At 46.0% G+C, this 25,893-nt stretch overlaps 1 protein-coding gene across 1 annotated transcript in view; it reads left to right on the top strand.

The window, feature by feature from the left end:
• Window positions 1-5,537: 5,537 nt before the first annotated feature.
• Window positions 5,538-25,893, top strand: part of rgs12b (regulator of G protein signaling 12b) — a gene marked incomplete at its 5' end in the record, with an annotated part of 48,992 nt that continues 28,636 nt past the window's right edge. Inside the window, 4 exons of the mRNA XM_079998395.1 lie at window positions 5,538-6,596; window positions 6,984-7,223; window positions 7,554-8,519; window positions 13,526-13,639. Of these exons, the coding sequence (XP_079854521.1) occupies window positions 5,538-6,596; window positions 6,984-7,223; window positions 7,554-8,519; window positions 13,526-13,639 (2,379 nt within the window). The remainder of the gene's footprint in view (window positions 6,597-6,983; window positions 7,224-7,553; window positions 8,520-13,525; window positions 13,640-25,893) is intronic.

Raw genomic sequence — 25,893 nt, 5'->3', positions numbered from 1 at the left:
CAAGCCCGGCGAGATCCAAAACACATCTCGTATCCCACCGTTCCGTCGTTGTAAATCTTTTTCTTTTTTTTTTTTAATTCTCAGGATGTGCAATTTTTTTTGTACGATGTTGATCTCACGACGCTGGAAATAATTGCGATCTTTTAACGGTGTGACGGCGTGTATGGGAAGCCACGGTGCGTGACAGAAAACGGTGTCAAGATGACAGGGCGTCAATAAGACGGGGAGGTGATGTGAAGCTATTTTTTCTTTTTCTTTTTCTCGTCCTCTCTGTCCATTTTCCACACACTGAAATCAGCAGACCCCGGAAACGCAAAGAGGGATGTGTAGGTCGTTCCTCGCTCGAGACCAGACCTTGAGTTGCCTAGGAGTGTGATCGGGGGTTGTTAATGTGTACATAGCCGCCTTAGATAATGACTGAATATATATATTCTGTCCTGTACAGTGAAGCTTGCTGAAGCATGCGGGAATTACTTCTTTCTGTCGTCGTGCTCAATGTGTTCCGTCGGTGGTTGCCATGGAAATGATGCGACACAATCCAAAAGGATCCCCTATAACTGTGGTGGACAAACTGCAGCTTTGACAAATCAGTGAGTGGGAGGTTGTAGCTCGACAGTCATGTAACAGGATTTTTTTTTTTGTATTATTATTATTATTATCATTATTGTTATGGTTATGGTAAAGCTTTAAGAATTTTTTTTTCTTTTTTTTTTTTAGGTCTACAATTTTTTTTTTTTATCTATAAATGTCATTCATTGTGTTACTGTGGAATATTAAGTATACCAGGCACTTAATTCCTCTCACGTTCAAACTAGTTTACTTTTTTGGGGGGGGTGGGGGGTCTGAAAAGCAATGTGTCCTACTTGTCCTGCACAGAAAGCAGTTTGTGTGCTTTATACATAACTTCTCTAAAACATAAATGAATTGGGCCGTTATAAAAAAGAAAAATGTATTCACACAATAAATGACTACATCCATCTGTGCTTGGTAGTTTGTAGTTACTCAAATTCTAATATAACTAAACCTGATGATATTGTCCTGTCCTATACCCCCCAGGGATGTTTGGGGAAAAAAGGGTTTTGTTTCTATGATTTGCTTGGTGCATTTTTTATTTTTTTTTGCATTTTTCCAATCTATTGACTAACAGCGGCTCCCGACACCAGAGAGAGCTGCAATTTACCATCTGGGAAACCTCTGTTGTGATAAAAGATAACCCGGTAGTCTTTTGATTTTGGGAGACAGGAGGTGAAGGTCATGATTAAGGTTAATGATTTTTAACAATGTCACCGGCAATGTGTGTAGATGTGAAAAGTGTCATCTGACTCAGCCAGTCACCATTTGTTTGTCTGGGGGGAAAAAAAAGTGAAGAAGGGAACGCAGGGATTTGTCAGCAGCAACTTAAGATGCTTGATAAGCTGAGCTCCCTAAGCAGCGCCGGGCCGTGGTGTGCACGTCTGTCTTTTTCTCAGCAACAAGCAGAATGCATCAATACTACTTATTGAAATAGCCAATGACCCTGCTCCTGAGGATAAGTTATAACATCTTGAAGCAATTAAAATAGGGTTAGGGGTATTTTATATTTTAATTAAATATATCTGATATAGAAACAGGTAAATATGTGGATTTCCTTCAGTGTTTGGTCATTGCTTGACCAAGCGGGTGACGTTCAACTGGGACAGAATGGACTAAGTGGGTGAATGTTTTAGCTGTGTGTGTTTAAGATGCTTCCACTCATCACTCCAATGCAATGCAAGCACGGGCAATACGGTGCGTCACAAAAAAACCCATCATCCTCCTGATTACCTGGTGAGATTTTGTCTGTTAAAACATGTTGGTATTTGGTCCAATAAATCCTGAGGCAACAACATAGCTCAGAGAATGTTCCAAACTTCAGATACAGATATGGTTTAGCAACATACTTTGAGAAACCTTTATTTGATATGGGGGGAGCAAGATGAACAATTTGATTGGAGTGATACCATTTAAAATGTACAAATTCCTAGATATTTTAAATAGGGGCCCACACTTTAAAACACTTAACATACTTAGGTGCAGCATTATCCCTGGTGTTGGTTTTACACTTCTCATTAAGGGTAGTGGCTACATGATTACCGCTTATTAAAGGGATTACCTGACCGCTGCCATATGGCTCGAGAAGTAGCCGAAACTTGTGTTTCTCAAAATAAATCTACCTGAAAGGGGACAAAGAAGCAACTAACCATACAAATCATCGTTTAATCATTGTGCTGCATTGTGACAATGCGAATCATTTCAAACCATTAAAAAAAACTACTGTATAGTGATGAAACTTAATTGCATTTTATATTTGCAATTAATGCATTTGGAGTATTTCAAGACAGTATCAATCAAAGCTTTACTTCAGTGACCTGAAGCAATATTTCAATACTTTTCTCAATCTCCAACAGGTCTTAGTGTGTGTGTGTGTGTGTGTGTGTGTGTGTGTGTATATATATATATATATATATATATATATATATATATATATATATATACACACACACACACACACACACACGGTATATGTACTGTGTAACCTAAATGTAGTTAGTTGTGTGTGTGTATATGTATACTGTACGTATATGTGTATATATGTACTGTGCATCGTAAATCTAGTTTGAGTGTGTATTAGTGTACACTGTATGTATGTGTGTATATGTATATATGTATGTGTATACATAGATATAAAAATGTGTGTGTATTAGTGTCGTATATATATACTGTATGTGAATATGTATATAAGTATGTGTATATATTATGTATGTGTATATACTGTATATATAACCATATATATATGTGTGTGTATGTATTAGTGTACAGTGTATATATATATATATATATATATATATATATATATATATATATATATATATACTGTATGTGAATATGTATATAGGTATGTGTATATATTATGTATGTGTATATACTGTATATATAACCATATATATATGTGTGTGTATGTATTAGTGTACAGTGTATATATATATATATATATATATATATATATATATATATATATATATATACTGTACGTGTATATGTATATATATGTGTATATATAGATATATATGTGTGTATTAGTGTAGGGTATATGTATGTGAATTAGTGTATAGTATATATATATATATATATATATATATATATATGTGTGTGTGCGTATTAGTGTACATTTTTCCTCTTTCTACTGTGTTCATCGCAGTGATCCCCGGCCGCGCTGACCCCCTCCCAGCCTCCTCTAAGCACCTCTAAACACACCTCCTCCCTCCTTCTCCTCCGGTCCAGATGGTGCAGCCTTTTTCTTTTGTTTACCCCCGGACCCTGAGTGCACCCAGCGAGCCCCCCGCTCCCCGGATACCGAGCTATGGAGTCCGCCTGAGCGGCGCCGTCGCGGGTGATCGGGAGGTAGGTCGCCGCGGGAGCCGCCGAACGCGCCGCGACGGCAAAGCAAACAGGTCGGAGCGTGAAGAGCCGCGGAGTCACGTCCCGTTAGCAGCTGTTCGCCCGAGCCGCCGGAGCCGTCGCCCGGAGGCTGCGGCCGCACGGGGGCCCACGCCAGCCCCGCGCGTAAAGTGCAGATCTGCCGACGACGTTTACGGTGTTTAATGTCACGTCCGGTCGGGACGCGCGGGGGCTTCGTGCGGCGAACTGCAAACTTTTATTTGTGATTTCTCGACCGAACTTTTTTTTTTTTTTTTTTGTCAGTCCCTCGACAGAACGTCCAGCGTTTGACTGGCGCGTAGACGGACCAATGGGCGCACGTGGCGGTGTGTGTACACCGCGGTTGCCGTGGTTACGGGCTGACATTCCAGCGCTGGGAATGGCGGGGGGGGCGGGGCTTGGTGTCAGCACGGGTGGCTGCGCAGCGGCGCAGGAAAAAGTTAAAAAGTCTGATGGAAGTTCAGTGACGAACAGAAGGAACACGTTCGCCGCGGGGAGGATGGAGGCATGGAAGGCCGCCTGTTATGAAGACAGCACCAGCTACATGAACAATCCTAGCGGATGGATGGATGGATGGATGATGGATTGATAGATGGTTGGATTGATAGATAGATGGATGGATGGATGGATGGATGGATGGATTAATAGATGGATGGATGGCTAGATAGATGGTTGGATTGATAGATATATGGAGGCATTGATAAATGGTTGGATTTATAGATGGGTGGATGGATTAATAGATGGATGGATGGCTAGATAGATGGTTGGATTGATAGAAAGATGGATGGATGATGTATGGATGGATAGATAGATAGATGGATAGATGGTTGGATTTATAGATGGTAGATTGATGGGTGGATAGATGGATGGATGGATAAATAGATAGATGGGTGGATTTACAGATGGTAGATGGATGGATGGATGGATAGATAGATAGATGATAGATGGTTGGATTTATAGATGGTAGATGGATGGATGGATAAATAGATAGATGGGTGGATGGATGGATTGATAGATGGATAGATAGATGTTGGATTGATAGATGTATGGATGTATTAATACATGGATGGATGGATAGATGGTTGGCTAGATAGATAGATAGATGGATTTAGATGGATACGGTACATACTTCATCCCCGTAGAGAGGTTGCCGCGTTACAGCAGCTCACATCAAAACAACAGTCAATAATAGTCATATGTTTAACAAAGAAATTGAAAATGTGCAATAAACCTTAAAACTATTTTAGGGATTAAAAAAAAGTAAATATTAAATAAACCTAAAATGTTTCAGAAAAAACCCCCAAAATAATTGGCAAAATAAATTCTGAACCTCTGCATCCACAGTTCACACCCTGTCAAAAATAGTAAATTGTGGAAGTTTTCATATGTATATATATATAAAATAAATCTGCACCAGTTAATCCTATTATCAGTTATTATTATTTAAGAGCTGCCGTGCCAGTCAGGCTATTCATGCAGAGAACTACAACAGCATCACATTCATTTGGCAATATTACAAAACATTTAGTGAAGCCTTTAGGTCGACTTAAACTCCTACTTCGGCTCCAACCGACTCGCCAACGAGGTGCGATGAGTGGCTTGAAACGTGACTTCCCATTGGATGAGAGGTGTCATGTCCAGGTGGATGTGCGGTCCACGTGTGTGGACACCGCCCTGAAATATAAAACAACCGCGTTGCCTTTGCGTGCATCCTCTTCCGTATATGAATAAGCTCTACCTATAGGATCAGGTGGATGTGAGGTGGTGCAGTGTTTGACCTTGTGCTGTGTTCTTCTGCCAGTACCTCCAGCTGGTCAACTGCGAGCGCCTGACGCCGGGATGGGAGCACGGGCAGGATCCCGCCAGAGCTGAAGCCGTGCTCTCACCCAAGTGCGACATCTCGACCTGCCGCTCCGTTTTCTTTTCCCGCCGCGGCTCGACGGCAGAAGAGCTCGGCGAGCAGCGACGCGTCTAACCCAACATGCCCGCGTCCCCTCGCCCTGGCAGCGGCAGCTGATCCATGAAGAACACAGGGTGAAACTTTGTGGTTTTTAACGGAGAAGAGAAGCTATTTCGGAACAATGTTCAGGCAATTCGACACGTCGTCCAAGAGACGGCCCATCGGCGGAAGCGGGTTAAACTTATCCCAACCTCCGCCGCCCTCGTCCTCCTCCGCCCAGCAGGGTCGCATCAGGGTGGTGGAGGTGGCGCGGGGCCGAGCAGGTTACGGCTTCACGCTGTCGGGCCAGGGCCCGTGCATCCTCAGCTGCATCCTGAAAGGGAGCCCCGCGGACTACGTGGGGCTGCGCTCGGGCGACCACATCCTCTCCGTCAACGACATCAACGTCTCCAAGGCGTCTCACGAGGACGTGGTCAAGCTGATCGGGCGCTGCTCCGGCGTCCTTAGACTCGTCATCGCCGAGGGCGAGCGCTACCGGAGGCACCATCACCACCAGCGCTCCGGCGGCAACCGTCATCATAGCAGCGCTGCCATGACAGCGTCCTACATGGATTCGTGCTCCAGCGATGAGGAGTTTGACGGCTTTCACGACGGTGGTGTGAGCAACAACAATAGTAAATCGGGGGCCGGTTCCCGCGGGGGCTGGTATAAACCCAAACTGGATTCTAAGCAGCTGGGCATCAACCGGGCGGAGAAGGTGGTGGCGGAGCTGCAGTCCGGAGGCATCTTCAACATGATCTTTGAGAATTCCAGCCAGTCTTCCAGCAGCTCGGACAAAGACCGGGCTGTGGTGACCTCCCCGTCCAAGGCCCGCCCGCAGTCCGAGCCGGAGTTCCCCCCGCGTCGGCCATCCTCCCGCTCCAGGAGCAACCCCAACCTGCTCTCGGAAGAGGAGATGGCCCGGTTTCTGAACGATGACTCGGTGTTCCTAGAGCCGGACTTCCACCACTTGAGCCTCCACCATCACGACGAGCAAGATGTGGAGGTGGGAGACGTGGCCGAGCTCAGCCTGGAGCCCGCCGACGGCATCCTGAACGTGGGCATGATGGTGGGCTACCTGGGCTCCATTGAGCTGGCCTCCACGGGGTCCAGCCTGGAGAGCGACAGTCTGCAGGCCATCAGAGGCAGCATGAGGCGCCTACGGGCCGAACAAAAGATCCACTCACTGGTCCTGATGAAGGTTCGTCACCTATTCCCCCATTTGACCAATACCATAAGAATATTTTATTGCTTCGAAGGATGGGCCGACACATGTGTTACCAGCCTAAAATAGGGTATTGCTCCAGAGAATGTCACCGATACGAAAATGTTATTGGTAGAAAACTCAAACATGTTAGATATTATAGAAAAAGCCCGTTGATTGTCTGCTTTTTTTTGTCACAGAAAATCATGCTGGATATCATTAACGAGAAATATGAATTCCATGAGAACCACTATGTTCAATGGATCTCAGAATAATACTCAAATTAATGCTAAAATATTTTCACTATAACAACAGTGAATCCACACTGAAGTCAGTTTTCCCATCACGTTTTTCTGCCGTGGATTCGTGCGCGCACGTCCCCAGGTGATGCACGACAGCGTCCGGCTGTGCAACGACCGGGGTCAGGTGCTTGCTACCTACCCCGCCGAGAAACTGGCCTTCAGCGCCTGTTGCCCCGACGACCGGCGCTTTTTCGGATTGGTCACGATGCAGGCCACCGACGACCACAACAACCTGCACTACGGCAACGGAAGCGAGGACGAGGGCGGCTTGAGGACTTCCTGTCACGTGTTCATCGTGGATCCAGACCTCTGCCACCACCAGGTATGACTAGGTGACTTGGGAGCATTATGGGATGTTGTTACGGTTTATACAGTCACATTTGTGAGAGAATATATTTCCAGTAGATGGCTAGATAGAAAGTATGAAGGTTGGTATGGATGACATTTTCATGTTAAGATACACATAAGAGCATAACAAAAGCATTTGCCGTTTTGTCTTGTAGCCTATAATATTTAAATGTCACCTCCAAAGTTGCAGTAACAGAAATGGAAAATGCAGGTGTCGTAACGATAATATCACACAGTAATCACACATTTCTTACTGGTAATTGTAATTAATTGTTTTAATTTATTGATACTATCGTCCACCCAGGTCCATCTGGGTGTGGCGATGAGGTTTGGCTTCGAGTGCACGCCCGACCCGGACACGGGGGGTTGTCTGGAGTTCCCTCCCACATCGCAGCCCCTGCTCCAGTTCGTCTCCGTCCTCTACCGCGACATGGGGGAAAACATCGAAGGCGTCCGGGCCCGAGCGTTCCACGACCCCGACAACGACGCCCAGCAGAACCACAGCACCAGCAGCAACAGCGACAGCGGCATCGGCAACTTCCTGCCGGAGGAGAAGAGCAACCGGGTGCTGCTGGTGGACCTCGGGGGGCCTCTGAGCCACAATCCCGGGCCCCGGCACTGGGACAGCACCCCGCCTCCTTCGACGCCTGGGCCCTGGAGCTCGAGCCAGCCCCCGCTCCCGCCTCCGCCTCCCCCGCCTCTGAGGAACGGCCACTATCGCCACGATCCCCACCTGGCCGACCTCCCCCACCCCCGAGTTCTGCACCCGCACCACTACCCGCCAGGAAAGAGGTGCGGGGGCGGAGCTGTCGGGGGAGGAGAAAAAAGAGGAGGAGGAGGAGATGGAGGAGGAGGAGGAGGAGGAGTGGAGCACCAGCGCTGGCTGCCAGTGCACGTGCTGAGGGACTGGCGGCAGCAGCACCACGGCGCGCTGCAGGGCCAGAGCAGCGACCAGGAGTCTTACGCAGAGTCCACTGACGGCTGGTCGTCGGCCAACTGTAGCACCCTGCCCCCGCCCATGAGCAAGATCCCAGCCGACCGCTACCGGGCCCCTCTGGCCCCCGGGGACCACCTGCCGCCACCTGGAGGAAGCCAGCCTCCCCCTCCCCAGCACCCCCACTCGCACTCCCATCGGCCGGCTGCGCAGAAGGATGAATGGGCGAGGAAGCTCTTCGGTGCCGGGGACAGAGAGAGGGAGAGGGGGAGGGCTGGGGAAGGGAGGGGGGGAGGAAGGGAGAAGAAACGAGGGAGCACCAAGGGAGAGAAAAAGGTACGTTTTGAGAACAGTGATGACAGTGTTTTTGGATTCATGGATTGACACACTCGCCCTCGTGGTAGTCTGTTTTGCATAGTTAAGGCTACTATTAAGCTGTAATTAAGCAATTTTTCTGAATGAATACAACTGACTTGATGTATTTCATGTTAAGTGTGTGTGTGTGTGTGTGTGTGTGTGTGTGTGTGTGTGTGTGTGCGTGTGTGCGTGCGTGCGTGCGTGCGTGCGTACGTGCGTACGTGCGTGCGCCTGCAGTGATAAAACCTGGCCCGTGGTCTTTTTGAGAGGTTGTGCTAAAACTGACCCTGAGATGTGAAATCACATCAGCACACACACGCACACACACACATACAGACACACACACACACACACGCACACGCACACATGTACACGCACGCATTACACCATGGAAAATTACTCGAGGTAGACTAACCGTTTTTATTGAGGCTGTTAATGCACCGTCCTCACCGCTCTGCCCTCCGTCACTCTCGGAGCGCAGTCGTTTATTCTGTCCTCCGGTCGCTCGCTCCATCGCTCAGACGTTAAATTGGGATTAGTTTGTGGCGAGCTGTGCTACAACACCCCCCCCCCCCCCCCACCACCACCACCACCGCCACCGCCGCCACCGCCGCTTTAAATTGAAAGACACAAATCGCACAAATTCCCTTTCCCTCCCAATAATCCCAGCACAAGCAACTTGATGAGTTGTTTATCCTCACTGCTCCAGTGTCAGGGCATGAATTATTCACTGGTCCGTGCGGCCGGTGCCCGGGTCCCACCTGTTCCACCTGCTTAACTGAGTCTCCCACAGAACACCTCAATCGGTTTGGGGACTAGTTTTGTCAGTATGTATGTCTTTTGTCATTATTTGCTTAGAAATTGTAAATTAAAAATGAATGACACACTTGGCCAAACAACAAATTAACCGCTTCTTTCCAACACAGACTGTTCAATCTGTTTCGAGGAGTTTTATGAGAATATTTAATTTTCGTTGCATTAAATCGAGGTTAATTGTAGTATCATTGTATTTATTTTGTATAAGCTATTTATTTATATTTTGAACAGATGGACAGAAAGAAAAAAAAAAACTAAAAGCGATGTCTCCCGTCCGACTATTTGAAAGGCTGCACAGTCGCTGTCACAGCTCTTTGTTCCCCTCGGTCTTGTTTTCGGAGGATGTATGGGAGTTTTAGTCGTGAGGCTTTTGTCTTTGTCGCGTCCCAGCGGAGGGTGGGGGTTCGAGCTTGTGTTCCTTTGATTGTGCGCCAGGATGGTGCTTCCTTGAATAAGGACTTGGGTGTCAAGGACCCCGGAGACAATCGTAGGAAGTGCCGGGCCCAACCAGGGGCAAGGGCAGCACCAGAGAGTGGGGTAGGAGATGGGTTAGACAGCTACAGGAAGGACGCGGAGGTGGACGTCAACTTCTCTGGAATATCTTTTAAGAGTGGAGATACGGACGGACACATTTTTTCTGCAGTTTTAGTTCTTTTCTGTTCTTTTATATATTTTCGTTCACCTTGTCTTCATATACAGTATATACAAATCTATCCACCAGGTGAAATCATTTTTTCAGACGATTGGCGTGATCATTTCATTATTCTGCCACAAAGGGGCGCTCTTTCACTGTCTAGGCCTCTGCAGCCTGCATTTTTTTAATTCCAAAGATAATGCAGCCATTTGCCTTGAACCTTTGCCATTTGAAAATTCATTTAAATACAAACAAAAGTGTAATAATGTGCTTTGATTTAGACTGATTACATGTCAAAATGCTTCTCAAGTTTTAGATGGAATCAATGGACCGTTAATGTAATATTGCAGGGCACTCATGGTTGCCCAGTTGCCCCAGGCAACCAGATTTGGGCCACTGTAAACCATCTTGTGCTGACTGGTTGCCTGGTGTCAGCCACTTTTATGTATGTATGTATTTATGTATGTAAAAGAAACAGATACGTGCCGTACACCTCCCCATCTGGTTAGAAACTGAATTTGAGAGCTTTCCCGATGCAGTGATTTTCTTCCCCGTCAAAACGGTGAAACGAGTGAGATTTTGGGCTTGAAAAAAGCCTCGATCAAACAGCCTCGCGCGATAAGGGCTCGTGCCCACTCAGCGCCCGCGTCTTTTCCTCACCCGATACCGATCGGGACGGAGCATATGCTGCCACGTGACGTATTATTCCCCGGAGCGCTCGGAGCACTTCTAGCTAAGAGGCTTAACTATTCAGAGAGACACTCCTAGTTGTCATCGTTTGTTTTCTCCATGACCAATCACGGATTAAATGCATCGGGACTTAGTAGATGATCCATTACCTACGTGATTGCGTGAGTTACAAGAACCCCCGAGTGCAGCGATTATTTTGTGGGGAAAAAAACCACAAGCCCTTACACATGCACGCCTCTCTCTGAGAAAACACGTCTGCTCGTTCAAGGGCTGCATTGTCAACTCAGTTCTAGTATTATACAATTTCGACAACCATTTTATCGGTCCTGGCGACCGAAAGCAGGTGGACGGTCGCCTCTACGGCAGCCGCTCGCAAATGTGAGTGTCGAGCCCCGGACGGGTCGCAGCGGCCGGGCACGCGCAGCGTTTTACTTTGTGTTGCATGCGACGGCTGCTATGCGAGTGTGTGTGCACACGCATCGGTGTTTAAACTGCATTCTGTGTGACAGCTGCGCTATCTCGTAAACAGGAAGGATGCCTCTTGTGAAAAAGATCCAGAGGCTTGAGAGGGGGTGTGTGTGTGTGTGTGCGCGTGTGCGTGCGCAGATAGGCATTGAGCCTGTTCAACTTTCCAGTAAGATCTTGTCTTTCAAAGTTTTTCTTTCTGAGCTCTGACGCAGCCACACCCAGGCGAGCCGAGATCCGCTTTGAGTCTTTTCTCTTCGGTCGTAGGACAAAATGTGAATTCGCCCAGATCATTAAAATAAGTGTTTTTTCTGTGTGTGGGCGTCTCTACCCACAGGAGCCACGACAGGGTCTACCCATGTTTATGACAAAAAGACTAAAAACGGGAACATAGAAACAGTTTGCGAAAAATATAAATAAACTTAAAATTAAATGATTAACTTGAATTATGCATTTTCCAATATATATATTTTCATATAATCGAATGATTCAAACATTATTCCAGTCAAACACATTCAACATTATCTCATTGAAGGAGTACAGCACTATCCAAATCTAACCATTTGAAGCACTAATTGTGTTTCTAAATGTGTATTTTGTTCTGCCGAAGTCTGGAAATGCTTCTAAAACTTAAAAGGCTGATTTCTCAGAACTTCTGTTTCCAAAACCTTAATTCTTTAATAAGTCATATATATAATATTTTCCATATCATGAATTTTGTGGGGGGGGATAAAAAAAAGTTTTAAAAACTATATATATATAAATAAATAAAAAAAACTATGACCACCATGGTGCTCTAGATCAGGGATTCCCAACCCGGGGTGCTAGTCCCCCACAGGGGGTCACCGGAGATCGCAGGCCAGTCGCCGCAAGTGTTAGTTGAAATAGAAATTTGAATAAAATCCGTGACTTTACTTTATGATTTCAGACGAAATATTTTGCCTTCTAGTTTGCATTTTGTTTTCTGGGATATTCCACCACCACCCAAAACATCCTCAAAATGTTGCCAAACCGAGGTTTCCCGGCTGGAATGTGTCCCCTGCTTCCCACCGGAATGAGACGGCAGATTTCCCCCAAAAAATTGCACCCGAGCGAATAAGACTGACCCGGAGTGTTGACGGTGTTTCCAGGGCAACGCAGCCGCCGACGCTCACGTCTCGGTCTCTCCGCGTATGATGAAGTGCCGGCGCCCGTGCGACTTGCCGCGGCGAGGGCCGCGTGGACGAGCGCCGGGGGTCCGTCTCGTATCTAAGCAACAAGGCCTGTGATGAGATGCCACCAGGAGCCGCTGCTAATGATCCAATTTGATCGGACGCGTACCGCAGCTCAGCTTGAGCCAGGACTAAAACAATCAATTATTTACTGTCGAGCCAACAGGTGCTTAGAAATATCTGCTCCCCTGGTGTGTGTTTGTGTGTGTGTGTGTGTGTGTGTGTGTGTGTGTGTGTGTGTGTGTGTGTGTGTGCGTGTGCGTGATAATGCCTGTATATATGGAGCTGTCTGCCATCCTTTATGCTGCTTTTGCTTGGAAAACAGTGAGTATATGTTAAACAACCGGGTTAAGCCGAGCCGCCCTTTCAATCGACCCCGTTTCACCGTTTTTATTTTCCCTCACACTTTGGTCGTGTCTCCTTGAACGGTCCAACGTGCTGTGACGTGTCTCCAGCAGAGACTCCGTTGCAGCTCAGACTAATGTAAACGCGTTCATTTAGAATTTTTGTTTTGTTTTGTTTTGTTTTGTTTTTGTCGTTCATTAATGACATTTTAGTCGATGATAAATTGTCATGCGAATAACTGCTGATTTACAGTTGGACTGCCCTTTATGTTCATTTTACTAATGTTAAATATTATTATTACAATTAAAAATGAATATTAACATGAACCTATAACTAACCACGCCCGCATATGCTCAGTTGCGTAAATGCACTGCGGTCGCGTACGGCGGAATCACAGGACTCTACATGCCTCTGTCTGCAGTGTGGAATTTGACGTTGGGGTGAATCTTTAGGGGAAAAAGAAACCCAAACGTCTTCCACGCCGCTCTCTATGTTTGTGTTTAACTGCGAGTTCCGTCGCTCACCGTCTTTTTAATCACACGTCCCATCAGATCGTCTGATCATCCAATCAGCAAGTGACATTTAACGTGCAGCGAAAGCCCATGCTGGTGTGTGTGTGTGTGTGTGTGTGTGTGTGTGTGTGTGGGGGTGTGTGTATGTATGTGTGTTTTTAAGTGGAATATTGCTCTAACGATCCTTTGTCTCAGACCCCCCCTTAATCAAAACTCACACACACACACACACACACACACACACACACACACACACACACGAATGATGGCACACACGTTTGACATTTGTCAACCCCTCCTCCCCCCTGGCAGGGCGGCAGGTTCCACGCTCTGGGGTTTCCTCCGCTCCCCCAGCGCTCGGCGACCCGGCGCTCCTTCGGACGCTCCAAACGCATCAGCCTGGCGCGCTCCCTGGACGACCTGGAGGTAGGAGCACTTCTGCGCACGCACACACACGCGCGCGGCGCGCACTCCGCGAACGTGCACGCTCCCACTCCCCATCAAGTCGCTGAGGACATATGCCACATCCCCACATGACACATGAAGCACAAAACCTTCCTTTCACACCGACTTGTTCGCTTACACAGGCATGGTATACAGTACAAACTGCACCGTACGTGGGCCCGGCCTGCGGGCGAGACGATGCCTGGAAAATAACAACTAATAACAATCTGTTTACTTCACTGCAAATCTTCATGCCAAGCGTTTGGCCCCTTCTTTTTTTTTTTTTTTTTTTTTTTTTTTGCAAGAAAAAAAAGCACATTTTAGCGTTTTGTTGTCGCGCTCCGCGGAGAGGATTCTTGGAAAATGCTAATTCCGTCCCCTCCATGGCTGCCGGGAGGCGTGAGGGATGATCGGGTAGCAAGTCATTTGAGAGACATGAGTTTCGTCGGACAATATGCCTATTTAGTTCTACCTTCCGAATTGTTTTTTTTCGAGAATTAGATCCCAAACGCTGTGGGAAATGGATTCTTTTTTTTTTTTTTTTTTTTTTAACTTATAGGTTTATTTCCACCACGTCCTCCGCAGTAGATTAACTCAATTTGTGTGAATTCAGTCAAGATGTTTCTGTCACCACGTGCATGCGGGGCTGAAAGACTGAGGCATGTCCCTGTTGTTTTTTTTTTTTTTTGTTTTTTTTCTCCATAGAAAAGAAGTTGCATTTGTGTTCTGCGTCCCCTGCGATAAGGATCAGAGGAAGGCTAAATGCTTCCGCTGGTTAGAGCCGATCCGGGCGCAGACACACATCCCACACTGTGCTTCACCGGGAGAAGGAGCCGTGAGGGTTCGCAAATGTAGCGAATTGACCCGAGTAACGTAAAAAACAGCGTTATGTGAGCTGTGTTATATGACCTGCTGCTGTGACTTCCAGGATTTCTTATTTTGTTTATGTAAGGTGCAAAGCCCTCGTTCTATTGTTTCATTTTTGTTCATTTTTTTTCGAACCAAAAGGAGAGGCATTGAAACCCAGATTTCCGCCTACATTAAAATGAAGATTAAAAAAAGGTTAAATACATCCCATCTTAAATCCTTACCAGACATGTTATCTTACATGTTTATCTTAGCGATCATTCCTTGAGGCCATATTTTAAAAGTAATTACTAAAACTAAATATATATATATATATATATATATATATATATATATATATATATATTTTTTTTTTTAAGAGTATATATATACACTGATGCAACGATACCGTACGATATCGAAACGTTCGGTAGACACAAGATGGTTTATTACACACACACACACACGTGAACCGTGGTATTATAGTATCATTGGTCCACCGAATGCGTTTCAGCAGCGTACAGGCGCGGCGTGCCGTAAATGCAAGCTTCCTACGAGCTCCACTGGCCAAGGCAGATGTGCGGGGTGCGCGTGGAGCCGTGCTGGGTCCGCGTGGAGCCATGCGGGGTCCGCGTGGCGTTTCTCTATTTTTGCACCAGAGGTCTATTTTTTATTTTTATTTTTTTCAACTGCACGAGGCTCTGGAGCCTTTTCAATAGAAACACGAGATAAAACATGAGAAATGTTTTTGTAAAGAGTGCAATCAATCAAGGTGTCCAGTCGGGGAAAATAACCCCCTGGGAAGGCCGTGCCCCATTTTTATTATGAACTTCTCTTCAGACACTCCCTGTCTCTCCACTCCACACCAGGCGCTCATCTCACATCCCACTCTCCTCTCCTTCCACGCTCTGGGGTGAATTCACAAAGCCATTGCGCGGCTTTTGCGGCCGCTAAACCGACACAAATAAAGCACCGCAAAGGGTGAGATGCACCGCTCACTAACACGAAAATGGCGTCTAAGTGCGCCAGTGCTATTTGCGTGTATTTAAATTTGGTATTATTCATACATTTGGTGCAAAATTGCCCTCTTTCTATGCAAATCGATCTCGTGGCTACTCATAGCCACACACAGTTACAGCTGGTGGTGACTGCGCAAGACCAAAAAAATAGGCAGCCACTGTGCGACGGTCTGCAGACCTGGTGCAACTGAAGCACATTCATAAGGGGTGTCACGCCCAGACTTTGATCTGTAAATTCTATTTTTTTATAATTATTATTACTGTCACGGCATCTGTAGGCAGTGGAATGAGCAGCTGTCTGTGGTTTTCAAAACGCACTCCAAAGGCAACTTCTTGAAACTTTGAATAATTTATTCTACAAATTTGCAAACGTTGACAAAAATGGTTTCGTAATTCCCATTAAATTCAAAGGATGTCGAAAAAAAACAACTAAAAATTATAGGGAATGGTGATAAAGTGGTCAAAATTGGCGTTGACCCACATATGGCATCAAACCCGCAGGACCAGAGACAGCTCTGCAGGGCGTGGCCTCGGGTGCAGCAGCCCAGAACTTGATAGAGCAAAATATATTAAATCAACTGTCACCATTTCTACATTGTAATATTAAGATTCAGTGCGAACTAGATTTTCTGAAGTAAAAATTAAATTTTAATTTAATTTATTTTTTATTTTATTTATGGAATAAATGCACTGTGTGAAAAGAGTAAGTTTTATTAAAGATTTACTCATGCTATTTAAATATTTCACTGCGCATAAACCTAAAAATAGGACAATTTCCATTATTTTCAAACCCCCAGTCAGGATTTGTCATAGCACCTGCACACTTCCAAGTTAAGCAACTTTTCTTCTCATAGCAGGAACACCCTGCGTAGAAACAAGAGGACCGAAAAACACACTGGAAACGATTAATAGTATCACAGAAACACCCGGGATTCCCTTGGACCATTATGTGAAAAGTATGTGTGTGTGTGTGTGTGCGTGCGTGCGTGCGTGCGTGTCTGTGTGAGATCATGTCCCATTGCTCTTACGCTCCCACAGCAGCGTGTCCCCCCCTGGATCTACCTTTTTCTTGTCGTCCTTTTAGCGCCGTTCCCTCGCTGCACATGTGGAAATGTCCCCGAACAGAGAGGGGCTTTGTTTTACAGGGAGGGGGGCGGGGTGTTACCCAGTTCTTCTAATGAGCTCCGATGAACAATACGCTGACATTCCACTTGTTAGTGAGGCCTCACTGAGATGTACACACGCAAACACACGCGCACACGCGCACACACACACGCACACACACACATGCACACACACACACACACACAGAGTTTTCAGCCATGTTACAGTTTAGATGGTGTTTGAACTTCTACTAACTACAAAAATGTAGGCTTTCAACTTCTCCTGTGATTTTACTGATTGAGAGAGCCTTATATGTGCGGTGCAATAATTTATACAAAAGTATTATTGCACAACTACACACAGACACACAAAGACACACAGTCTTGTGATCAATAAGGGAATGAAGTTAAGCGATATGTATGGTGTGTGTGTGTGTGTGTGTGCGTGTGTGCACCCGGGCGCCTTTTATCATTGTGGAATTCCGACTGCATGAACTCACTTTATTTTAAGAACCAATTCCTCCTTAAATAAAACAAGAGAAATTCAATGACACGGATGTAATCTTGTTAAATGACACTCGACTTATAATTTGTCCATATCTATAAATAGGTCTTCAAAGGGCTCCATCTATGGATATTCTACTTTTTTTTTTTACGACGCAGAGTTACAAAACAACTCCAATGAGTTTCGAGCCAAGAATCCATCCAAAGTTTTTATTTAAGAGGCTGAAGCCACCTCTGCCCCCATGTGACTGAACGGAGGATCGGTCACACCTTGGCTGGGTTGATTTCGGGGAAGGGGACAGGAAGTTGTTTATCGGTTTGAACCTGACGTGCCTCCCGCTCCGTGTCCCCGAAAAAACAAAAAAAACAAAAGGGATCTTGTGACAATCCGTCCTTATTACCACCACCACCACCACCACCACCACCACCACGACTTTCAAGCTTTGCTCTTTTTTTTTTTTTTTTTTCCCCCCGGCTGATTTCGGTTGTCGCTGGGCAGACCTGGAAGGATGCCTCGGCGCGGGGATTAAAAGCTGCTTCGCTGGCCGAGGCCTTTAATGAGTGATGCCCTGTTTCTGGTCAACGTTTTAAACTCCTCAGCACTAGACCGCAGAGCAGCTCCTTGTGGATGTCACCGTGTGGCCTTTCCAGATTTGAGGTTTGGCCTCTTCTTGCCGCTAAAAGCACTTAAGTTCTATAATTCCGAGTGTATCTTACAAATGAAAGATAGGGTCCAGCACATGCCATAAGATTGTCATCTTTAGAGAACTCCAATCTCTTATGTCAGCGCCAAAAAGTATCTGACACGGTCAAATAACGATCAGACAAGGCGCGGGAATACTTAAATATCCGTCTGCGCATCTCCGACTAAAATGACGAACGCCACATGGATTCGGGTTTGTCGCCTTACATTTTTCAGATCGAATCCCTGACTTCACAGCGCGGCTTAGAAAAACGGATGAAAATCCTTCCGCCGACGGTTATCGATGGAAAAGAAGGAAAATCAAAGTTAATAGTCCGGTCCTTGAGTTAAAATGTCGCGTAGATTGATTATGGTATTGCACAAGGTTAATGCCGTTCCTCAATGGAATGGATTCCTCGACCATATATAAGGGCTTTAGGCAACTATACCACAGTGTCCTCCGGCCGTTCCAGCACCGCCGAGCGGAGGTGACCTGATTTGACGCTGCCAACAAACGCTCTTTGTCAAGTCCTCCACGCTCTGCCCCGGCGCAAATGCAATTCACCGGGGATCCCGTCGTGGTCGTGCATGTCCTGCAAACCGTGATCCATTGGGGGGGGGTGGGGGGGGGCCTCATCGAACGAGCTTCCTCATTGGCATTCATCATTCTGCTGAGACGGGCTCCGTGTCACGTGCATCACCGTGAAAGTTTTTTTTTTGTTTTTTTTTTTTTAAGAATGAGACACTTTCATCTCCCGCATGTTTTATGGCCGCATTTGCAGCGTTGATCAAAGTGTTTGGGAACAACAACAGCGATTAAATGCATTTAGTGATGAGGGATAAATTACGTGCAACATTACACGCGGAATACAGGAGCTTTGTGTGCTTTTGGGCTTGGGAGACTTGTGGCTTGCCAGGAATATGAAATTCACCACTGGGGATAAACGGACGGAGAATTTCCTGTCATTGTCCAATTTTTTTTTTTTAACTTGAACCGATAATTCACAACGCCATCCGTCATTTTGGCAGACGACAGATAAAAATAATCGCTGAAGGGACTGGAATAAACAACATCATCAGTCAATGAAACCAAAAGATCCGTAATAGATCTTAAATAGAAAATTAAGCCCAGAATAGAGTATAAATAAAGCAAATATAAATAGAGCAAATATAGTAGATATATATTCTGCAGCACCAAGGACGTTCATCCCTCTTGGTTATTGTGTCTGTGTGAGGCACAAATTGCCAATGTCACTTTTAACCGCAGACGCTTCTATTTCTTTCCTGATTTCGTCATTTCTGTATGATATTTTGACGTCAATATGACGGTTGACGTCGTCCGTCGCAGTGGCTGATTGCGACGCGGCCCTTGCTCCCATCCCGGTCGCACCACGCGGATGGGAAGCACGCGGGAAACCGATGCGCAAGTTTTGTCAAAGGCGGGGACACTTTCACCGTCTCCGCTCGGTCCTGTGCGGGGAGACGCCGCGTGCCCACGCCGTCGAGCTCACGCCGTCGAGCCGACGGGCTGCCGTCTAAGCGTGTGCGGTTGATATGGCAACTGCTTTTGGAGAGGGGCCGTCAGATGTTTACACTGTCTAAGCATACCGATCCGATGCGGTAACGGCTAATCAGGCTAATTGCCGCGGTCTGAACCTCCTCCAGCGAGAAACAAAACAAAAACAAAAACAAAAACGGCGGCGCTTGTCTAAGGGTCCCCAGGGCGGACAAACTCTAGTGGTTTCGCTGTCATTGTGCAATTGTCAATAATTGCGTGGGTCAATTATTTCCCACGTAGCTGTTGTGGGTGTGAAAGGGCACGGGTACCCAGGTTGTCGGCCCCGCCTGTGTGTGTGTGTGCGTGCGTGTGTGTGTGTGTGTGTGTGTGTGTGTGTATATGTATGTGTGTGTGTGTGTGTGCGTGTGCTTGTGTGTGTGTTCAGTGTTCGGCACGTCCCCGGCGCGTCCCCTCTTGACCTGAGAGAGGAACCTTTTTTTTGTTTTTGTTTTGTTTTGTTTTTTTCGTTTTTGGTGAGAGGTTTTGTAACGAATTCCCACTTTGTGCCGAGACATGTAGAAGAATGCAGCCCCGTCTCCTTGTTTTCATCTCTCGCCTTCTTCACACTGCCACAGATAACACCCCTGGCTATCCGGATGCACTTTATATGTCTCTCTCCCTCCCTCCCTTTTTGTTTGTTTTTTTTCTACATGTCTCTCTCTCTCTCCCTCTCTCTGTCTGTCCGTCTTTCTCACACTGTGCTGGTGAGGATCAGGCGAGACACTGCCACCACTCAGTCCGTCCATTTCCCGTCTCTTTTCTGTCCCTTTTCTAAGGGACTGGGAGCTGCTGCTCGGGGCATATTAACTAGATGGCAGAACAGCGTGGAGGAAAACGCATCACGTTGCGCATTCCTTAATTGCCGGGGTCTTCCCTGTGCAGCGAGCAGCGCCTCCGCATTTGTGTGTGTGTGTGTCAGTGTGTGGGTGCGTGCGTGTGCGTGCGTGCGTGTGCGTGTGTTTTTCAGCCCACAGCAGTGTGGGTGGAATAGAAATCACACAAGGGTGGGTGGAAAAACAGAGAGAGGGAGAGGGAGCGAGAGAGAGAGAGGAGGAGGAGGGAGGAGGGGGCAGTAGGGGGGGAGGCAGGGCGAGGGAGAAGATGGTCAGGGAAGAGGAGGAGGAGGAGGAGGAGGAGGGGGAGAAGGGAGAGGCGAGGGGGATCTAGCGACAGCGACACTGACGCGCTATTTGTACCCCTCGCAGCCGCCCGGCGTAAAGCTCGCTCTCCAGCGCGCTCACACACACACACACTCGCACACTCACACTCGCACTCACACACACACACACACACACACACACACACACACACACACACACACACACACACTCATCTCCAGCAGTTGACGACAATGTGCGCTGAGGGAAACTCTCACACGCAGAGCTAAGGATTACTTGTCCCTCGTCTTCATGGAGCAGCAAAGTTTGAGCGTGGATTCTGAACCGGCCACAGAGGGAGTAAGTAACGTGTTTTTGGGTGGAGATGTGGAGATAGGTGTGTGTGTGTGCGCGCGTGAGTGTGAGTGTGTGTCTGTGTCATGTTGTGTTGGAATGCAGTTGACATTCAGGTCCAGCTGATCACCCCCTTATGTCCTCCATACTGGATTGAATCATATGTGGTGGAACAGGATCTCGCTGCTGACTGTGTGGTAGGAGCGGCGATGTCGTCAAGTTGCCGTTTCGTTCTTCTCAGCCTGTGTCAGCGACAGGTTGTCGAGACACAAGTTTAATTGATCAAACAAAGGTGATCCCCCCCCCCCCCCCCCCCCCGCGCTCTGTTTATGCGACGGCGCACTCTTTTTGGGCACACTCTTTTTTTATACGTGCATTTAAATGCACGTATAAAAAAATAAAATCAAATAATTTTTTTCCGTCAAGTTCAGTGCAACTCAAAACTTTGATTGTTGGACCTATTCTGGCGTTTGAGATCATGTGACCCGTGCCAGCCAATCACGGTGCTGCGTGAGTCCATTTTGATTTGACAGAGCAACCTGTTGATGGCTGCTCTGTCCTTTGATTCTACACAGCTAGTTATGAGTCTACCTGCCCACCAGCTGTTGGTAGATGGAGCTCATCTTAGGGTGTGTGTGTGTGTGTGTGTGTGTGTGTGTGTGTGTGTGTGTGTGTTTGCATTTCTTTGCGGGGAGGTTTGCACTCTGGTGGGGAGCAGGAAAGAACATTGTTTGACTAAACACAGGAGTGAGAACTGAGGCCAGCGATCTAGGACAGACACACACACGCGCCCGCTCGCACACACGCACACACACACACACACACACACACACACACACACACACACACAAAACAAATGAAACAGTCATATAAGCAGATGCGTGAAGATCAGATACTGCACACACATTTCTGTGTGTGTGTGTGTGTGTGTGTGTGCGTGTGTGCGTGTGTGTGTGTGTCTGTGTGTGTGTCGCGTGGGTGGGTGGGTGGTTGTGCGTGTGTGGGTGTCTTCCTCGTGATATCCCCTGGGGAGCAGATTGTGTTGTGGAAGGAAGGTCAGATGATGAGACAGGATCACCACTGCTTCATCGCTTTTTAAACCTCTCCCTCCCAAAACCGCTCCCTCCCAAAACCATGTTGTTCTTTTATTTTATTTATATATATATATATATATATATATATAAAATATATACCTTTTTTTAGGACACACGTATCAGTTGAACAGGTGTCATGACTTAGACTGAGCATCAAACTGTAACATTCCATAAGATTGTGTCGATCTATCTTTGTTTACTTTCTGATTCTTTTAATCGGCTAAATAATTGTTTTTTTATAATTTTTTATTTTATCGATTTTTATTATGTTTTCCGCCGCGTACTTGACATATACTGGCGATTTGTTCTGGTGTGGTTTGGTGTGTTATGTACGGGCGGAAATATGTGTCACTGGAACCCAAATTTGAGTCATTGGAATAATTTGCATAATTTGAATAATTGCATCAAAAACTGAGTCTGAATCACACACTTTGATGTTGGATTGATGAGTTTGGAGCTGAATTTGACCCTCGCTGAAAATCCGTTCCGTTCTCACCATTCAAATTCCGTTGAGTGCGTCCCGCACATCCGTGTCTTTGAGGAAAAAACATCGAGTGCAGATTCACGCACTTTTAGAACGGCTCCGTTTACGGGAAAAACTGAAAAAAATGAAAAAAATAAATAAATACGTTAGACGTTACAAGACTGTAGACGTTATTATTTCAAGAGTGAAGGAACTACTCATCCCATAAACTGAATTAAAACTTTGTCATAATTATAGTGTTTATATTGTTAGTAATAGCCTTGAAGTGGTAAATGTAACGTGAAACATCACAGGGTTCTGTGTAAGCAGTAACTCCTCCCGATTTTTTAGACCTTTATAAAAAAAAGTACATAAAAAAATATATCTCCCCGTTTCCCCAAACAAAACCAATAATAACTGTGTTTTTAAAGAAGGTGTGTTTATTGTAATCGAATGAAACAAAAGAACGGGGACACTTTCTCAGGCCGAAAAGGAGTTGCGTGAATCTGCACTCGATTGCTCTTCCTCAACGACACTGACGTGTGTCTCAGTGAACTGGATCTTAATTGTGGGAAACTGAATGGATTTTTCAGCGCGGATCAAACACAGTTTCGGAACAAATGAATTCAATTCCACAATATCACATTCGGTTTCAAGTTTGTTGGAATTCAGTTCCGAACGAATAGATTTGATTTCAAATGCCGTGATTCAGGTTCCGTTTTTCAATGCAGTCGTTCGAGTCGATCAATTCAAATTCGAATATAAGTGATTCAAATTCAGTTTCGAGTGACACATATTCTGCCCATAGGCTGCGTCTGTGCGTGCGTGTGTGTGTGTGTGTGTGTGTGTGTGTCTGTGTGCGTGTGCGTGTGCGCGACCGTGTACCTGGGATGGCTGTCACTAGGGAGGGCAGCCTCTCACTTGGTGGTTGACCTTCTAGCACAAAGCCCACAATAGATCGATGCTCACACTCGTGGACCGAGCTGATTAGCCGCGCTTACATCACCATGGAGCCGGTGGCATCGACTCCGTCCGGGCTCGGCATTTGGAAAGGGAGGGGATTCAGAAAAAGGTATAGAATTTTTTAGTTAGTCGCCTTTTTGCTGACAGCAGAGGGCAGTGTTGAGTTGGGAATGTGTGTGTGTGTGTGTGTGTGTGTGTGTGTGTGTGTGTGTGTGTGTGTGTGTGTGTGTGTGTGTGTGTGTGTGTGTGTGTGTGTGTGTGTGTGTGCGTGCGCGCGCCCGTGTGCGCTCGAGCAGTTAAGCTGAGGCGCAACTTTCTTTTCTCTCTTTTTAGCGGAATATTGGCGAATGAACTAATGCCAGTCTTCCGTCTCTTTGTCACTTTGTTATTTCTTCCCAAAGTGATGCCGCTCCCCCTTTTATCCTCCACCACTTCGCCCTTTTTCTCGGGAGAAAAGGGGCCGTTTCTCGCACAAAACCCAGCCGCCGATTATCGTCGCTCCTGACGGCGTTCTTTAAAAGCTTTAAATGTTTTTTTTGTTTTGTTTTTTTCCTCCTCTTCGGCGGCTGATATTTGTCAGATACGTGAAGTTGTTTCCAGTAGAATGACCAGGTTCGGCATCCGTCCCGCAGGCCGGGGGCCGACGCCGCTGGCACCGTCCATTTCCCATGTGCGAGTGCCGTGGTCGCGGTGGGCTGGTAAGACCAACCTGGCAAAAGGGGCCGTGCGCTCGGCGCGACTGGGGGCCTCCACTCGGCCCAAAATCCCTTGAGCCCCCACAGCCACGGCGCGTCGTGCACGGCCCCGGAAGACGAGATTGGAGATGAAAGGAGACGGCTTGGATGGGTGCTATTTATGACCGCGCTGCGAGGAGAGGGGAGCCGCTCCGAGGGGGGAATCCAACGTTTTGGAAGGAGCCGTTTCGCCCGGCGCGCTCGCAGGGAGGGCTCCTGAAATCCCAGGTTGTGCCTGAGTGTCGCCTCCTCAAATATATGAAATCAAATTCTATGGTGTCGGGGGCTGCGGAAGAGGGAATGCCATACTACAAACTACATACTACATACATGATACTACAAACTACAAACTACATACTACAAACTGCATACTACAAACTAAATATTACAAACTAAATACTACATACTAAAAATTACATACTACATGCTACAAACGGCATACTCCAAACTACGTACTACAAACTACAAACTGCATACTACAAGCTACATACTACAAACTACAAACGACATGCTTCAAAAGACATACTGCATACTAAATACAACAAACTACAAATGACATACTACAAACTACATACGACAAACGACATGCAACATACTACAAACAACATACTACAAACTACAAACTACATACTACATACTACAAACTGCATACTACAAACTACATACTATATACTACATACTACACGCTACAAACGACATACTACAAACTACGTACTACAAACGACATGCAACATACTACAAACAACATACTACAAACTACAAACTACGTACTACAAACTGCATACTACAAACGACATACTACAAACTACATACTATATACTACATACTACATGCTACAAACGACATATTACAAACTACATACTACAAACTCCACACTACATACAGCAAACTACATACTACAAACTACATACTACAAACTACATGCTACAAACGGCATACTACATACTACAAACTACATACTACAAACTACAAACTGCATACTACAAGCTACATACTACAAACAACATGCTTCAAAAGACATACTACAAACTTCATACTACAAACTACAAACTACATACTACATGCTACAAACGGGATACTACATATTTCAAACTACATACTCATACTACAAGCTACATACTACAAACTACATACTACAAGCTACATACTACAAACTACATACTACAAACTACAAACGACATGCTTCAAAAGATATACTACAAACTACATACTACAAACTACATACTACAAATTACATACTACAAACTACAGACCACAAACTACATACTACAAACAACATGCTACATTCTCCAAACAACATACTACATACTAAAAATGACAAACTATATGGTACATATTAACTTCATACTATGTACTTCATACTACATACTGTAAACTACATACTGCATACTACATCCGAGATCCAGATGTAGCAGAAGTCTTTAATACCACGGCTGTGTTTCATGCTCCAACATGAATTATTGCATGGGAAAGGCGGAGGATTCTCTAAAGCACCACCCCTATCAAGTGCCATCAGTCTCTCGTCAAGGAGCTGGGAATCTTGTAGTTAGTCAGAGTTAGTCAGTCAGAGTATTGAAAACAGTAATAAGCAGTAAATACAATAATAAACTATAAAAACAGAGCATGCTTACTGTTTAATAAGTGTGGAAGCAGCTGTGATGAACACAGCACGGCGCTGCTGATGTTCTGATCACCTACAGTGAGCAACATGTAGAGGTGCTCTCCCAAATTTAGCTTAATACGTTGTGTCCACACAGTGTACAGTAGCTACTTGGTGTAGCCTTGAGGACATTTCCCAATACACTATGCTATCCATCGT

The sequence above is a fragment of the Zeus faber genome, assembly GCF_960531495.2.
Source record: "Zeus faber genome assembly, chromosome: 4".
Taxonomy (NCBI): Eukaryota; Metazoa; Chordata; class Actinopteri; order Zeiformes; family Zeidae; genus Zeus; species Zeus faber.
Note: the sequence above shows the minus strand (reverse complement) of the source record. Positions and strands in the feature narration are given on the sequence as shown.